The sequence below is a fragment of the Prionailurus bengalensis genome, chromosome C1, assembly GCF_016509475.1.
Source record: "Prionailurus bengalensis isolate Pbe53 chromosome C1, Fcat_Pben_1.1_paternal_pri, whole genome shotgun sequence".
Lineage (NCBI taxonomy): Eukaryota > Metazoa > Chordata > Mammalia > Carnivora > Felidae > Prionailurus > Prionailurus bengalensis.
In genome coordinates, this window is record NC_057345.1 from 33424640 (window position 1) to 33442530 (window position 17891).

At 49.6% G+C, this 17891-nt stretch overlaps 1 protein-coding gene across 1 annotated transcript in view; it reads left to right on the forward strand.

The window, feature by feature from the left end:
• The window catches only part of TMEM269 (transmembrane protein 269), a 25958-nt gene extending 8310 nt beyond the window's left edge, over nt 1-17648 (forward strand). Inside the window, exons 2-8 of the mRNA XM_043574626.1 lie at nt 798-1787; nt 2893-3001; nt 5915-6053; nt 10564-10661; nt 11338-11481; nt 12113-12313; nt 17417-17648. Of these exons, the coding sequence (XP_043430561.1) occupies nt 1773-1787; nt 2893-3001; nt 5915-6053; nt 10564-10661; nt 11338-11481; nt 12113-12313; nt 17417-17553 (843 nt within the window). The 5' untranslated portion in view covers nt 798-1772 and the 3' untranslated portion in view covers nt 17554-17648. The remainder of the gene's footprint in view (nt 1-797; nt 1788-2892; nt 3002-5914; nt 6054-10563; nt 10662-11337; nt 11482-12112; nt 12314-17416) is intronic.
• The last annotated feature ends 243 nt before the right edge of the window (nt 17649-17891 follow it).

Below are 17891 nucleotides of genomic sequence, written 5' to 3' on the forward strand. Positions count from 1 at the left end.
TGATCGTGTGCTTAGAATAATACTGATATGATTGAACTTCTACTCTGCACTAAGCACTTCATATAATCTCATTTAATTCACACAAGAATCCCATTTTACAGATTAGGGAATAGGTTCAGGAAAGCAAAGTAAGATTTACACATCTGATAGTGTTAGTGCTGCAACATAAACGTGGTTAAGAGGTAAAGCCAGCATTGCCATTAGTATGCTGTAGTGGTTTTTGTTGTTGTTTGGCTTTTTTTTAGAGAGAGAGAGAGAGAGAGAGAGAGCAATCACAAGTGGGGGAGAGGAGCAGAAGGAGGGAGAGAAAGAATCGCAAGCAGGCTCCACACCTAGCACAGAGTCCGAAGTGGGGGTCAATCCCGCCACCCTGGGATCATGACCTGAGCTAAAATCAAGAGTCAGCCGCTCAACCGACTGAGCCACCCAGGCACCCCAGTAGGCTGTAGTTTGTAATTTGCCACTAATGGTCCACGTGGCATGGACAAATTAAGGTAAATACAAAGGAAAGGAGGAAGCTGCCCTGACTCTTGGACTTGTTGCCTCCATTCTGGTTTTCTCTTTTAGTTTCTCAGACACCTTAGGTCCGACTTTAGTGTTAGATTGTGTTCAGGTCTCATTTCCACTAATTATTAAAATCAACGAATCCCCCATTTCCTCTTCTGGAGAGTAGAAATGCTAATGCTAACGTCAAGAGCATTTGAGAAAATCCAGTAAGATGATAATGTGTGTAAAGCACCGTGAACAGGGCCAAAGGCTAGTCGCCACTCAGGACACGCTCCTCTTTCCCCCTCCAGGTTGCTGGGAGAGACAACAGTGTCACAGGACCGTGCAGCTCCGCCCCTTGCCTTGCATCTTCTCCCGTGGGGTCCTGGAAGCCAGTGCTGCTCTGACTCAGCGTTAGGGCAGGTGGGAGGATGTGGGGCAGGTGTTAGAACCTGTGCCTGGGAACCTACCCAGTACTAACAAGCTTCTTTCTGTAGCGCACTATTCATCCAGTTGCCAAATCCAGACACCTCTGGGAGGCTCTTAGCTTCTCCCTCTCACACCTCTCCCACACCCTGGGGATTCCTTTCACAATGGCTCCTAGTCCGGCTACTTCCATTCCCTTCCGTTGCTGTCCAGCAAATACGTCCTTGCTCCAGCCTGCCTCATCTGTCCTGTGGTATTACAGACCCTTCTTCCACGCTGGCTGCCAGAATCATATTTCTAAACCAAAGTGACCATGTCATCCATACTTAAACCAACATTCAGGACAGTGTAAATTACTCAGCTTGCCATTCATCTGACAAATACTGGGGTGGGATGGGGTGACTTACCATATGCCAAAGCAGTTCTTACAGGTACAGAAATACAGCAGTGAACCAAACAGCAAAAGCCCTGCTCTAGGGACCTGTCACAGTCTGGACCCCAGCAACCCTTTACAGCCCTGTCTTCCCCAAAGTCCTTCCAGCCCACCTCTCCTGCACCATGCACTCTGGTCTCTGCCTCTCAAGGCTTCCTTTGCTGGCCACGTTGGAGAGACCAGTCCCCTCCTCCTAGATCCCTCCATTCCCCAAGTTGCCCACAGGGTGGCCTAGGGCTCCTCTGCAGATTGAGGCCCCTCTTCCAGCCAACTAGAGCCCCGCTGCCCCTCCCTTGCCCCTCCTGGATTGTGAGCTAAGAGCCAGGGGTGAGAGGCTTGGGACCTGCGTGGCTCCCTCAGGCCTGTGGTGGCCGCCACCCACCACACAGGAAGCAGGGAAGGAGTGCGGCCCTCACCCCACCCAGGAATGTCTGGTCCCCAGGTAAGCATCCTGACAAAGCGCGTGACCCTCCCAAGATTACTGTCAGCGACCAGGACCCTGTGGGTAAGCGCTGCCCTAGAGCCCAGCCTGCCTCCATCTCTTCCATCTTCTCAGAGGGGGTGTCTTCCTGGGACCCCGGCAGGGCCTGGACAGGACCGAGAACTGGGAGAGGGGGCGTGGCTATCTGTTGGGGGTGTGGTCTGGAGGGCTGAGGGGTGGGGAGAATGTCTAACTAGAGTGGCTGCGACCCGGAGTCCCTGCGCCTGATGGAGCGCCCTAACTGAGCATGCTCACTGCAGTTTGTGCCCTGGATGCCAGACACAGAAGCTGTGCAGCCTTGGGGCAGGCCGTACCCTTCTGCCCTCTCCTGCCCACAGTCCCCGCGTCTGCAGTTCCCGCTTCCTCACTTCTCTGCCCTCTCTCACCAGCCTCAGGGCTGCCTGCCTTTTCTTCACTTTCTCCCCTCCACTCCCAACCATATCTGACCCAGACACATCACTGCTACTCAAGGTCATTCAGGCATACCCTCAACTGCGACCTCCCTGCCCACTACGCCTCCGGTCACCCCCGCTTCCTCCCGGGGATCCAGCCTCATCGTACTATTGCAGCTTTTACCCCTTTGCCCCTTCATCCTTGGAGCCCCTCCCCAAATGTCGCCACATCAGAGAAACCTTTCCCCACTGCCACCGCAGACTCAGTCTGGTGTTCCCTTGTGCGCCCAGAGAAATGGGACAGCGCCTTGCCCGCCGTAACACTTGCCGCACTGCCCCTACTCGAATCTACCTCCCCTGCCAGACCCCTTCCTTCTTGGCGATGCAGCCTGGCTCTTGTTCTTTCTGCCCCAGAACGTAGTCCTGGGGGTAGCAGGCATCAACAAATGTATCTTAAAATGAGTAAATGGAAGATTGTAGGCATTAGGTAGATGCTGGGTGTGTGGAGGGTCTGGATTGTTGAGCGTTCATTTGAGAGGGCTTCTTGGAGGACAGACTGAACGGGCTTTGGTGCGGGGGAGAGATGTGATTTGGTGCAGTGAGAGGATCCTGGGGAAGCACCAGAGTGACACATTCTACCGATTTAACGATCCTTGAACAACTTCTATTGTCAGGCTTCATGCTGGGCACAGGGGACCTCAGTCTGCACTCAAGTTGCTTGCCCTGCAGTCGGCAAGGAAGACAAGAGACGCGGTGCCAGTGTAGAGTGCCGAGTGTCACACGGTGAGCACACGGAGATGTGGCAGTGCGGGGGAGGAGTACTCACTCCAGGGGAGAGTCAGCCTTCCCAAAGAGGGCCACCGGCCAACCCGAGAGCAGAGGGAGGGCCGGAGCCAGGGGCAGTGGAGAGAGGAGGCTGGGGGCTGAGCCAGCCTCATCATAAGGGCTTGTACACCAAAGGAAGGAGGTGGACTCCATTCCCGGGGGAATGGGGAGCCCCTGACGGGCTTCCGCAAAGTTCGGGAGTGACACGATCTAGTCCTGCAGGCCAATGCTGCGCAACGCCTCAGCTCTGAACCCCTCCTCAGAGAAGTCTTGTCTGAGCCCTCTGTCAGGCTGGTCCCTCTTCCATGCTCCCCTGGCAGCCTGGTCGACTCCCCTTTCCTGGGCAGGGTTGAACACCTCTGCTGGCCTGAGCTCCTTGAGACACGAGGCCAGGTCTTAATCTTCTCCATGTCCCAAGCACCAGGCGCTCATTCTTGCTCATGACCAAATGTTTGTTGAATGAATGGATTGCTCCTTTCTTGTCTGGATTTCTAGAGCCCTTACTCTCAGGTCCACATCCTTTTACACCCGGAACCTGTGCGTTATGTTGAAAATAGCACTTAATTGCGAAAGAGGAGGCCCAATTCAAGTCCTGGCTCCATTTCACGGGGCCAAGTCACTTGACTATCTTGAAACCTCAGATTCTTCATCTGTAAGATGGGGTACCATCGTGAACAGAGTCTGGGAGTCCCCACATGCATGCGTGAGTCTTGTGTCCCTGGGTGGACTGTATGCTCCGTGAAGGTGTTCCCCAGCACCTAGTGCAGTCTGAGCTTACAGGGAGCACAGTGCTCAGTCCTGTTGGTTGGTAGACAGCAGAGTGCGGAGTGGAGGGGAAGGAACACCTAAGGTGAAGTTGTAAGCCCTGTCCTGCCACTTCTGTGTGACTTTGAGCAAGGTTCTTCCCCTCTCTAACTCTTCCTTGCCTCATCTGGCAACTATGGATATTGACCCTCACTTGGCAGACCTTACGGGCCAATGGAAACCATAGACATGAAAATGCTTCATGAATGAAAGAGATGATAGAGTAGATAACCGATCATTAATTAAAAACAAAAAGACAAAAAAACAACTCAAGGAGTACAGATGAGGTGTGCGTGGCAATTGGTAGAAATGCCCACAGGCATCTGCTGACTACCCCTGACAGGCAGAGATGCTGGGTTGCTGCCCTGGCAGCAGCTGGGCTGGGGACAGAGGTGTTTGGTCTTGCTGGGGTCAGCCCTGGGGCCCAGGAGAGACCGGGAGGGAGGGGTTCCTGAGGAGGAACTGAGCAGCCGGCCTTGGCTCTCCTTCCCTCCCGGATTTCTTAGGCAGCGTTCTTCTGTCTTAGGTTTTGAGGGGTCTCAGGAGTCCTGATGGCCTTGGTGAATGGGACCTGCCTGGGGGAGCAGTGAGCCCCTTAGTGCTGCCTGATCAACTCCCAGTTCCAAACTCCCAGTCTAGCCCCCTCCTCCCGGCCTCCGACATCTTGGTGGCAGGGCTTATGGGCCCTAATTTGTCTTAAGTCCAGCCTGGGGCAGAGACAGGGGCTGGGCAGAGGGAGTCTCAGCTTCCTCACCTCTAAAATGAGTGAGGATGAAACGAGAAAGCGGCTGCGACAACACCTCGGAACTTGCGTATTTTATTCAGGTGCAGGATTGCTGTTTGTGGGCAGCGTGTTTATGGTGACCAGTGGGGCGTCCCTGTTTCAGGGAGCACTGGGGCTCTTTCGCCCCAAGAAACTTGGTGCCACAGGCCATTTATGTGTATGGAGTGCAGGTTTGGTGTTGGAGGCAAAATAGAGCCGGCCAGGCTATGGAAATAGGCAGGGCCAGCTGATTCCCTGGGCTCTGAGGGGCCCGGGGCAGGGCCGCTTCCTCTTGGGCAGGATGAAACCGCCCCGTGGGGCTGGCCCCCTGAGCTCCTCCTTGGCCTCCTACCCCACAGACCGCCTCCTTCCGGACCTGTGCCCCCGGCAGAGGAAACACCAGACTTAGAATCCAGCAGGCAGGATTACCTTTCACTCACTGAGGATGTGATTTGAGCCGATATATCTCCATTTCTCTGAGGCTCAGATTTTGCATTCATCAAATAATGACAGCACCGTCTCCTGAGGTCGTCAGGATCAGGAGAGAGAACAGAGTGAAAGGTGCCTTGTGCGCCGTTTTGTGCTGGACGCATTCATCTCTTGTCTCTCATCTCTTCCCCTGTCGGAGCTGGGCCTGATGTTCTGGTTGGGGCTCGTCAGAACCAGGACCTCGGGGCACCCCCGCTGCAGCCCCGTCCTTCTGAGGGAAAGAGCAAGGCCTGCAGGACAAGGGAGGCTGACTCTGCAGTGGGTCCCTTTCGTGCTTTCTACCCCTCGGGTAGCCTCTCGCCCCCTGGAACATTCCTGGGGGCGAGGGGCTTGCCCTTTCCCAGTGTTATTTTTTATTCCTGTGGGGCTCCCCTCACAGGAATAAAAAATATGAAAAGTAGCTTTGTAATTTTTTTTTTTAAAGGGCTCACCTATGACAAAAGGCTCGTCTCCCAGATAGGGGAAGGGCCCATATCCCTTATACCCTGGGCCATGGGGGTACCAGGAGGGCCAACCGTGGGCTGGAGGGAGGTCTGCACTGTAGGCAAGGGGGCAGACGGAGGGGTTGGAGACTGTGGCTGTACTGGCGTGGGGGCTTTGCTGTTGTGCCTTCCCAAGACACCCATTTTTAGCACCTTGGTCTTTACCTCCTGGTGTCCTCCAGCTACCTCCTGTCTCATTCTAGTCAGTGAAACAGCGTTGGGAGGGTACAGTTCTGGGATGAGGTCCAGGGAACAGGAGCTGCCTGGTCCTGGGAGCCTCTTTTGGGACACTTTGACCTTGGGAACCCCTGACCCCTCTCCCCGGAGCCCCAGATCCGTGCACCAGGTTCTTCCTGACCAACGACCAGATCCATCTCTATATGAATGAGTTCTCCTGGAAGGACGTTACCAATGCCTTGTCCCTGGCCAACATGATCCTGGGGCTCTTCTCCATCTTCTGCAGCGTCTGCAAGTAGGTCTGGGGCCCAGGAGGATCTTAGCCAAGAGCTGGAGCCAATGGCATGCAGGGAGGAGCGGGGAGCCTAGATAGCCAGGCACTGAGGCCCAGGATCAACCGGGGGCAGGAGAAAGGGTAGTGACTGGGAGTCAAGAGGCCAAGATCCTGGCCTCAGCTCTACTACCAGCCTGATATGTGACTTTAGGTCGCATCCCTGAGCCTTGGTTTCTCCATCGTTAAAACAAGGAGCTCGCACTGTGATCTCTAGGTTCCTTCCAGCTGTGGCAGTCCGGAATGGTCTTTATGAGAAAACCAAGAGATTCTATTCTGGTGGCCTTTACATAATCCTTGGGTTAGGCAGGCTATCATGAGAAAGTTTTGATTCTTAAATTAGAACATATGATCTGGGGAATATTTACAGTCAGCACTATTATGGAAAATCTGGGACATGTTTATGGGCCCCTAAAAAGTTGTAAGCAAATTATATTTCTACAAATTGAATCATATTTCAATGCCTTGGCAAATCAGTTCTTTTTTTTTTTTTAATTTTTTTTTAACGTTTGTTTATTTTTGAGACAGAGAGAGACAGAGCATGAACGGGGGAGGGGCAGAGAGAGAGGGAGACACAGAATCGGAAGCAGGCTCCAGGCTCCGAGCCATCAGCCCAGAGCCCGACGCTGGGCTCAAACTCATAGACCGCGAGATCGTGACCTGAGTCGAAGTCGGATGCTTAACTGACTGAGCCACCCAGGCGCCCCTCAAATCAGTTCTTTAAAGATAAATCCTTTATAATGCAGCCTCCTAACTTGTTTGATTCTCTATAACCATCAGCAAGTGACTTCTCTGGATCTGTTTCTCATCCATTAAATCATTTTACCTGATGATGTTTGAGTTCCCTTCCAGTTAAATTTTATGATTCTCTAAGTCTGGATTTTTGGGGGTCTTATAAAGTAGAGCATATCTACAGCAGAAAATCTCTAACTTCTTAGTTCAGTGCAATCTTCTGGGAGTGTAGCTAAAAAAAATTTTTTTAATGTTTATTTACTTTTGAGAGAAAGGGAGAGACAGAGGCATGAGTGGGGGAGGGGCAGAGAGAGAGATACACAGAATCCAAAGCAGGCTCCAGGCTTTGAGCTGTTAGCAGAGAGCCCAACGTGGGGCTCAAACTCACAGACCATGAGATCATGACCTGAGCTGAAGTCAGACACTTAACAGACTGAGCCACCCAGGTGCCTCAGTTTTGGGAGTGTCATTTTTATGGCACAGTGGTGGGCCCATTTCCCTTTAGACACATAGGTATGGCTCTAAGGAAAGGTAGTGCTGAGCTTGTTTGGAGACAGCTGAAGCCTGGGGTGAGGTTCTCTGCTTCTGCTTGGTCATCCAAGCATTGCAATCAGGGTGTAGACTTAGGAATGGCATTCTAGGGCAGCCTTGCCTGAGACTATGGTGGCTGGTTTTAGAGGGGTCTGGGAGCATGTGCTGGACCAAAGCACAGAATCCTTGAATGTAAGATCTGAAAGAGATCTTGGAAATCATATAGAGCATCAAAATATGTGAGATAAAAAAAACAGAACTGCAAGGAGAAATGGGCAAATCCGTTATCGTAGTTGGGTATTTCAACACCTCTCCATCAGAAACTGACAGATCCATTTGGCAGAAAATCAGTAAGGAGATAGTTGAACTGAACAGCACCATCAGTCGACTGGATCTAATTGATATTTGTAGAATACTTTACCCAATAACAGCAGAATACACATTCTTCTCCTCACACTTTTGGGCTATAAGACATACCTCAACAAATGTAAAAGAATAGAAATCATATGAAGTATGCCCTCAGATCCCATGGAATTAAAGTAGAAATCAATACCAGAAAGATAACTAGAAAATCCCAAAATATGTGAAGGTTAAGCAACACGATTCTAAATAATACATTAAAGAAGAAAATTATTTTGAGCTAAAAGAAAATGAAAATACAACTTATCAAAATTTGTTGGGGTGCCTGGGTGGCTCAGTCGGTTAAGCGTCTGACTTCGGCTCAGGTCATGATCTCGTGGTCCGTGAGCTTTGGGCTCTGTGCTGACATCTCGGAGCCTGGAGCCTGCTTCAGTTCTGTGTCTCCCTCTCTGCCCCTCCCTTGCTTGTGCTCTCTGTCTCTCATAAATGAATAAATGTTAAAAAAAAATTAAAAAAAAAACCCCAACTTATCAAAATTTGTGAGATGCGGTGAAAGTGGTAGTTATAGTGAAATTTGTAACATTGAATGCGTGTGTTAGAAAAGAAACCTCTGTGAAAGACAACATCAGGAGAATTAGAAGACAAGCTATAGGCTGGGAGAAAATATTTGCAAAAGGTACATCCGAGAAAGGACTGTAAAATACACAAAGCTTAAAATTCTTCAATAAGAAAACAAAGAACTCAATTAAAAAATGGGCCAAAGACCTTAACAGAGACCTCATCGAAGGAGATACACAGATGGCAGTAAGCATGTGAAGATACTCCACATTGTATGTTATCAGGGAGATGTAGTGAGATATTACTACACACCTACCGGCCAAAGGAGTTGCCCAGAACACTGACGACATCAAATGCTGGTGAGGATGTGGAGCAACAGGAACTCTCATGCACCGCTGGCGGGAACACAAGATGGTTCAGCTGCTTTGGGAGACAGTTTGGCAATTTCATAAAGCTACACCTAGTCTTACCATATGATCCAGCAATCACACTATTTGGTATTTATCCAAATGAACTGAAAACTATGTCCACACAAAACCCTGCACTTGGATGTTTATGATGTTTAATTTACAATTGCCAAAACTCGCAAGCAACCAAGATATAGTCTAATAAGTGAATAGATGAATAAACTGAGGTATTTCCAAATTTTCCAAACAATGGAGGATTGCTCAGTGCTAAAAAGAAATGACCTATCAGACCATGAGAAGGCACAGAGGAATCATAAGTGCATATTACCAAGTGAAATAAGCCAATATGCAAAGGCTATATACTATATGATTGCAGTGATATGATATTCTGGAAAGGCAAAAATATCAAGATAATAAAAAATCAGTGATTGCTACGGGAGGGTGGGGGGAATGAATAGGTGGAGCACAGAGGATATTTAGGACATTGGAAATAATCTTCATGATACTATAATAACGGATATTCATCATACATTTCTCCAAAACCATAGAATGTACAACACCAAAAGTGAACCCTAAGGTAAACTACGGACTTTGGGTGACTATGTGTCAACATAGGTTCATTTTTGGTATGTGTCAAGAACTAGAATGTACTGTTCTGGTGAGTGATATTGATCATGTGGGAAGCTATGCATAGGTGGGAGATGGGGGGGGGTAGATGGGAAATTTCTGTAGCTTCCTTTCAATTTTGTTGTAAACCTAAAACCGCCCCCAAAAAATAAAGCCTTAGAAAAATTGGGAAAAAAAGGGAGATAGAAATCAATAGTATAAGGCTTCCACCTTAGCAAACTAGGGGAAAAAAAAAAGCATGTTAAATCCAAAGTAAGCAGAAGAAAATAATAAAAATGAGAGGGACACCTGGGTGGTTCAATCAGTTCAGCATCTGATTCTTGACCTCAAGTCAGGTCTTGATTCCAAGGTCGTGGGTTCAAGGTCCGCATTTGGGCTCCACGCTCTGGGTGCAAAGCCTACTTTAAAAAGGGAGGGTGGGGGGCCACCTGGGTGGCTCAGTCAGTTGAGCGTCCAACTTTGGCTCACGTCACGATCTCGAAGTTCATGAGTTCAAGCCCCACATTGGGCTCACAGTGCCAGCCTGTCCACACAGAGCCCGCTTCTGATCTTCTGTCTCCCCTCTCTGCCCCTCCCCTGCTTGTGCTCTCCCCAAACTAAATAAATATTAAAAAAAAAAGCAGCCATCAATGAAATTAAAAATAAGAAATCAGTAGAGACAATCAACAAAACCCAAAGCTGATTGATTCTTTGGAAAAATCAATAAAATTGATAAGCCTCTAGGCAGGCCAACCAGGAAAATAAAGAAAAAAAGAGAAGACACAAACTACCAGTATCAGAAATGCAAGAGAGCCATCACTACTGATCTCATGGACTTTAAAAGGATAATAAAGGAATATTATGAACAACTCTGTAAGTGACGTAGCCTAAATGAAAGGGACCAATTCCTTAAAAGTCATGAGTTACCTAAACTTGCACTGGGAGAAATAGCTTATCTGAATAGGCCTCTATTAAATCATTTGGCACAACCCCCTCACTTTCCAGATGGAGGAAGAGAGGCCTAGAGGGGTAGGGAGTGGTTTATCTGAGAAACCACAGTGAGATGGTTGCAGAGGCTGGGAACATAGGACCCCTGTGCCCTCAGATATGCCTGGGATTTAGAGTTGGAAGGGACCTTAGTAATTATCTAAGGGGCTCGAGGCACCCCCTTTAAGACTGTGGGTTGAGAGTATGGCAGGTGTGTGTGTGTGTGTGGAGGGGTTGCCCAGTGCAGCCCATGACACAGCTGTCCTGTCGGGGCCTGCTGCCCTACACTTCAGGAAATGCTACAGTGCCTCCTGGATGCTTCTGATCAGCTTCCTATTAGACATGGCAGTTGGGACGATAACCAGACACCTCAGCCTCTGCTCGAGATCGGGTGAGTCCAGACCTCAGACCCCTGATCCCTGACCCCAGGAGCCCATCTCGGGTCTCCCTCCATCTTCTCACATCCAGCAGGCTCTCAGGAGTCAGCACTCCTGCTCACCTCCCTCCGAGGACAGCAGAAACAGCCGGAGAACCATCCCGGAGCCCCATAGTCCAGATCTAGGCCCCCCCGCGGGCTCACCTGTTGATCCTTAGCCATCCTTGCCCAGGCCGCAGTTTCCTTGGTGGTGCTGCCTCCCCGCTAGGGGTGCCCCAGGAATTGGGAGTGGGTGGTGGCTGCGGTGCTTGGGAGGGGGGAAATGAAAAATCACCCCAGCAGAGCGGCTGGTTTAAAATACAAGAAAATATTTCCATGTAAGAGTTTCCTTGAAAAAAAGGGTTCCGTGGCTTGTGAACTTGTATCCAGTTGTGGTCCAACCCTGGATGTTAAAGGGCGGGAAAACTAAGACCTGAGAAGGAAAGATTTGCCTCAGGCCGCATGGTCCATGTGAGGCAGAGCCAGGAGGCCCCCCCCCACCCCGCCCCGCCCCCATCCTTGATCCCTAGGGGAGCAGCTGTTGCTCTCTGGGACCTCAGTCCCGGCTTGGCACCCCTGCAGCTCCCCCACCACAGGGGACTAAAGTGCAAGACAAATGAGCATAAGTTCTGACCTCGACCTCCTGGAGCAGGGGTGGAGCTGAATGACTTTGCTGTCTTCACCACCTTTGGCCTGGCCTCAGCCCTGCTCCTAGGCGTGGATGGGCCTCTGAATGCGTTCCTGGCCGTCATCTATGTGTTAGCTGCTACCTTCCGGCTGTGTTTTTATTCAACCGGTGAGTGGACCCCAGCCTTGTAGCTAAGGGTGGGGAGCCACGGAGGGGCGCTGTTGGGTGCCAGAAGCCTTGGGGGGGGAGGCGGTAACTGACTCCTCCCCTCCTCTTTGGTTCCTTTCCCTTCCTTGTCCTGTGCCCCAGGCCCACTGGAGGCTGCAGGCTGCACTGGCAGAGACCTGGAGAGGGGCAGGGGCCCATGGTTCTCGGACCAGCTGTGCCTTTTTCTCGTTGTATGACCTTTGGGTGGTGCACAGAGACTCACAGAATCCAGAACTAGAGGTCATCCTCCACAGTTTTCTACAACAGATGGAGAAACTGAGCAAGGCAACCAAGGGCAGTTGCCTTGCCCAAGGTCACAATGCAAGGGGGCGTAGAGGTGGACTAGAAGACCTCAGAGGACCCTCCTGCAGAGCCTTCCTTGGTGCTGGGGCCCATGCCTTGTCCCAGCCGCCTGCTTCCCCGTGGGGATTCGGCACAGAACCCACACACCATCTCTGCGAACGGCTGACCGCTTTACAGCCTGCCATTGCCTGGCGAGGAGGGGGATCTGGAGTGGGTGGCAGGGAAGACCCAACGGGCTGGCTTTGCTCAGCGGGAGGCAGCTAATCTCCACCTCTTCTTTCCCTGGCAGGTGTTCCCCTCACATACAAGGGTCTACCCTGCCGCTATGCTTCCTGTGTTTTGGCCTCCACCTGCCTTCTGACCAAAGGCAACACGTTCATTCTGTCTTGCATGGCCTCACTTATGATTCTGTTCATGATGGACCAGAGCTACTATCCACGTGATGAGATCCTGGGGTCTGAGAACTGGAAAAAATTGATTTATCTGGGGGGTGAGTGAAAATACTCGGGGCGCCTGGGTGGCGCAGTCGGTTAAGCGTCCGACTTCAGCCAGGTCACGATCTCGCAGTCCGTGAGTTCGAGCCCCGCGTCGGGCTCTGGGCTGATGGCTCAGAGCCTGGAGCCTGTTTCCGATTCTGTGTCTCCCTCTCTCTCTGCCCCTCCCCCGTTCATGCTCTGTCTCTCTCTGTCTCAAAAATAAATAAATGTTAAAAAAAAATTAAAAAAAAAATTAAAAAAAAGAAAATACTGCTTTCAAATGGCACCAGTGCTGGTCTATTATCACTGCTGCTCATGGCCACCCTGTACCTCGCCCCCACACTCCCGATCTCCCTTACCCTGTTTTATTTGTGTCCGTGGAGTTTATCAGCATCTGAAATGTATCTACTTTTTTATTGTCTATACACACTAAAACTGCCCCCAGATAGAGGACTCTCTTTCATTCGTGCAGTAATCCCTGGGCCTAGCATTGTGCCAACCACGTGGTAGATGCTCAGTAAGTATTTGTTGAATGCTGTTAAGTTCAATCAGGAACACCTACCATATGCTGGATACTGGGAACCAAACTGATAAACTAGACAAACCCTTCCTGCCTCAGGATTCACAGTCTAATAGGGGAGACAGACCCCAACCAAATAGTGGCAGAAATAACTAGAAATGCATAGTTGTTGTTTTTTTTTTAAGTTTATTTATTTATAATGACAGAGAGGGAGAGAGGCAGAGAGAGAATCCAGCAGGTTCCATGCTAACAGAGCAGAGCCTGACGCGGGGCTCAAACCCATGAACTGTGAGATCATGACCTGAGCTGAAACCAAGAGTTGGACGCTAGAAAGGCATAGTTTTGATGCGTTGTGGAGCACAGGGTGCTCTGAGAAGGGGACTTAATGAGACTGAAATGGTCTGAAGGGTGGAAAGGATGCTTCAGAAGGTAACATTTAAATGGAACCTGGGGGAAGGTGGTCAAAGGTACAGACTTCCAATTTTAAGTTCTGGGGACGTAATGGACAACACGGTGACTACAGTTAACAATACCATGTTGTGGGGAGCCTGGGTGGCTCAGCCGGTTAAGCGTCTGACTTTGGCTCAGGTCGCGATCTCACAGTTTGTGGTTCAAGCCCTGCCTCGGGTGAGCATGAGCCCTGCTTTGTGTGAGTCCCACTTCGCTCTCTCTTTCTCTCTGCCCCTTGTGGGATTCTCTCTGTCTCTACCCCTCGCTCACTTGTGCCCTCTCTAAAAAAAAAGAGGGGCACCTGGGTGGCTCAGTCGGTCGAGTTTCAAACTTCGGCTCAGGTCATGATCTCACAGTCCATGGGTTCGAGCCCCGCATTGGGCTCTGTGCTGACAGCTTGGAGCCTGGAGCCTGCTTCGGATTCTGTGTCTCCCTCTCTCTCTGCCCCTCCCCCACTTGTGCTGTCTGTCTGTCTCTCTCTCTCAAAAATAAATAAACATTAACAAAAAGAATATTGTATTTGGAAGTAGATAGGAGAGCAGATCTTAAAAGTTCTCGTCGCAAGAAAGGGAAATGGGTAACTGTGCAGTGGCAGACACTAACGAGACTGCTGGTCGTGTCACAGGATACACAAATATCGAATCATTATGCTGCACACCTTGGACTAATACAGTTTTGTGTTATATGTCCATAATATCTCAATAAAACTGGAAAAAATAAAAAAGGTGACCTTCAAGATGACTGGCTAGGTGGGTAAGAGAGGTAGTTCAGAAGAGAAAACGGCATTTTCTAGGCTCTAGGCTAGAAGGTGCTGGGTGCGGTCGTGCAGCCGTGTGGCTGGAACTTGCTGAGAGATCCTAGTGATACATACCGAGTCCGTGAAGGGGGTGGGTTTGGGGAACTGATCCTAGCGGCAAAGGGGAAGCCTCCGAAGGGACTTCTGAGCAGCGGTTTTAAGTGGCCACTTGGACTACAATGTGGGGACCAGATGGCGGGAGACTGAGAACAAAGAGGAAAAGTGACTTGCTGTCGAATGAGAAGTGGTGGCAACAGAGCAGACGAAGGGACTTCAGATGCATGTTGGGAACAGAACCGATATTGAGGAAGCCCTGAGGTCCTGGCCACACTGGGGACCTGGCGGATATCTCCCTAGAGTTCTCCCTGACTTAGGGCTTCCTTCAAGGAATACCAGTGTTTCTTCTTTTGAGATGTGCTCATGGGGACAAGGCAAACATCTACAGGGATACTTGGTTTCTTTCTTCATTCCCTGTGGGTCCAGTCTGGTTCATAGGGTCCCTGCTTTCATCCTGACTGTCCTTTCTTCTTTTAATTTTTAATGTTTATTATTTATTATTGAGAAAGAGAGAGAGAGACAGAGTGCAAGCAGGGGAGGGTTAGAGAGAGAGGGAGACACAGGATCTGAAGCAGGATCCAGGCTCTGAGCTGTCAGCACAGACAGGGGCTCAAACTCATGAACCGTGAGATCATGACCTGGGCTGAAGTTGGATGCTTAACCGACTGAGCCACCCAGGTGCCCCCTGACCTTCCCTTTTAGGCTCATACCCTTTCTCTGTACCACCAGCACCGATGCCCCTGCTCAAGTTCTAGGCAGTGGCTCCTCTGTGGCCCAGCTAGCAGAGGCAGAACAGTGTTGAGAAGCATCTGGGTTTGCTGCTAAACAGACCTGAGTTCAAGTTCCAATACCAGGACGCGTTAATTGCATCAACTTGGGCTGACGACCTCATTATTTTGAGTTTAGTTTTCTTCATCTATAAAATGAAGCCAATAATTCCTACCTCAGGATTCTTGAGATTAAATGGGATGATGCAGATCAATCCTGTGGCACAGATGTGTCCTGTAGGGAAATTTCTAGTCCCTTCTTCCCTCCACCTGCCCTCCTATCTCTCAGCAACAGTGTTTCCCACAATGCTCTTTGCTCCTGTAGATACCACTGCTCCCCTTTTCTCCCAATAAACCATATGCTTGGCCTCAGCCTTCCTTGGATTGTCTTGGCTGTGAGAGTAAAGGAGGAAACTGTACCTCACAGATTTCGATACCACTTAATACCAGAGCCCAACTGGACAGATTCCAAAATGGCCACTCTTGATATTCCTCTTACCTGGAGTGCAGCCAATCACCTTTTTAGACGGAGGTTCCGTCTCCCCCACAGAGCTTCTGAAAAGCCGGCCTGTGGCTGGGAGACCTCATGTCACGCATTTTCCAGGACAACTCGGGTTTAAAATATTGTCCCATTGCCTCAACAGATCAGTGACTGTTCTGAAATATTAAGCATTCCAAAGCTCCAATACATCTCTGTAACTGAAAGTGGTCTTCTGTCAGATCATATGTTCTGATTTCTCTTGAGGAATGTATGGTAGTTATCCCCACAGAAACGATGTTGCCTCGTACTCTCCAACCCTCTTTGAGCTTTCCGAGGCTGTCTAGTTTTTACAAGTCAGGCAGACACGGCTTTGAATCAAGACCTTGTACAGGTTATATCCCCTCTGTCTCTTCATCTGAAAAACAGACTGGATTCTGAGTCACAGAATTATTGTGAAACGTAAATGGAGCGATCTTTGTAACATACCTAGCAGATTGTCTAGTGCAAAGTAGATATTCCACAAGGTGGAATGGTTCAGTGGTTCTCTTGGGGATTCACAGGATGCATATAGTCATACTCATGGTTAAGACTTATTACAGCAAAAGACACAAAGCAAAGGCAGCAAAGGGCAGATGAAAGGGGCAAAATCTGGAGGAAATGAGGCACAGCCCCTCAAGTGTCCTCCCTGTGGGGCCACCCTGCACAAAACTGTGACAACACCCATGAAAGTCTTGTGTACCTGGAAGCTCTTTAGAGACTCAGGGTCCAAGGTTTTTATAAGGGCTGGCCACATTAGCACCCTAGACCTAGTGGTACCAAAATTCTAGACTTACACAGAAGGAAATCAACACTCAGCACAGTCTAAGGACGGGGAACCATTCTTGCCCATTAGGGAAAGTTCTATATTAGAAATAGACTCTTTTTTTAATGTTTATTTATTTTTGAGACAGAGAGAGACAGAGCATGAAGGGGGAGGGGCAGAGAGAGAGGGAGACACAGAATCCGAAACAGGCTCTGGGCTCTGAGCTGTCAGCCCAGAGCCTGACGTGGGGCTCGAACTCACGGACCGTGAGATCATGACCTGAGCTGAAGTTGGATGCTTAACCGACTGAGCCACCCAGGCGCCCCAGGAAAGTTCTATATTGATATAGGGAACTGTTTACTAGCCATGTTCCTGGACTCCAGTTAAAGGCCAACCTGGCAAGCAGGCCGGCCTTCGTTCATTCGTTCGTTCGTTCGTTCCTATCTTTTTTATTTATATTGAGAGACAGAGTGACCAGGGGAGGGGCAGAGAGAGACGGAGAAAGAGAATCCCAAGAAGGCTCCATACTGTCTGCATGGAGCGCAATGCAGGGCTTGAACTCACAAACCCAGGCACCTTGCAAGCAGGCCTTTCTAAAGAGAGCTGTCCCAGGTCTGCTGTGCTCTTCTGCATATGTGTAACATTGTATTGGCCACTATCACATATTAAACTTGACACAATTGGCAATATATATGTCATTCATATATATATATATTTTTTTTTTCTTTTTAATGTTTATTTATTTTTGGAAGGGGAGAGGAGAGAGTACAAGTAGGGAAGAGGCAGAGAGAGAGGGAGAGAGAGTCTCAAGCAGGCTCCATGCTGTCATCACAGAGCCTCACACAGGACTCGATCCCACGAACCCTGAGATCATGACCTGAGCCAAAATCAAGAGTCGGATGCTTAACTGACTGAGCCACCCAGGCGCCCCTGGGATGGATGGAGATATATATATATATATATTTCTAACAAGGGGTCTGGACAACTCAAATTTATTCTCGGCTAAGACTGATTTCTGATCTGAATTCAACCAAATGGAACCTGAGTTTGCATTACATTATAATTATCTAGTTACAAAGAGACAAAACCTCTTAAAGGCAGGGCTCGGGTCTCGTGGGTTCTTGTTTCTTAGGCCGATGAGTAAAAACTGAAGGATGGGAGGATGGGGATGGGAGAGAAGAGGGCGGGAAATACACGCAGAGAGCTTCATAGACATGGAATGTTTGCTTTTTTTCTCCCTCCAGGTGTCATCATGCTGCTTGTGTCTCCATTCTCCCTAACTGCTTTTTACTGCCTGATGTGGTCGCTGTCCTACATCTTCTTTCCAGATGCTCTGTGGGGCAAGGCAGCATGCTTCAGGCTACAGCACCAAAGAAAGTGAACAGCTTCACCCACTCCCACTGGCCTCTGTGGGGTTTGTGCCAGCATATCGGGCCAAGCCTTGCCTTATCCTCACTAAATCTTTCTTTGTCCCTATGTCTCCTGTGTGCTAGATACATGTGCCTTGAACCAGAGCAAACCATGATAGGGCCAGTGGCCTTTACTTCTTCCTCTTTACTCAGGGTTCCGAATCCCTTGGGGACAATAGCTGTGTCATATAGAACAGAATTCTTTCCAAGATAAAGTTGGGTTGGGTTTGAGTTCCAGCCCTGTTACCGGCTGGGTGATGTTGTGTACTAAGGTCAATCCCTTGGAGTGGGGTGAAACCCTTTAGCATTG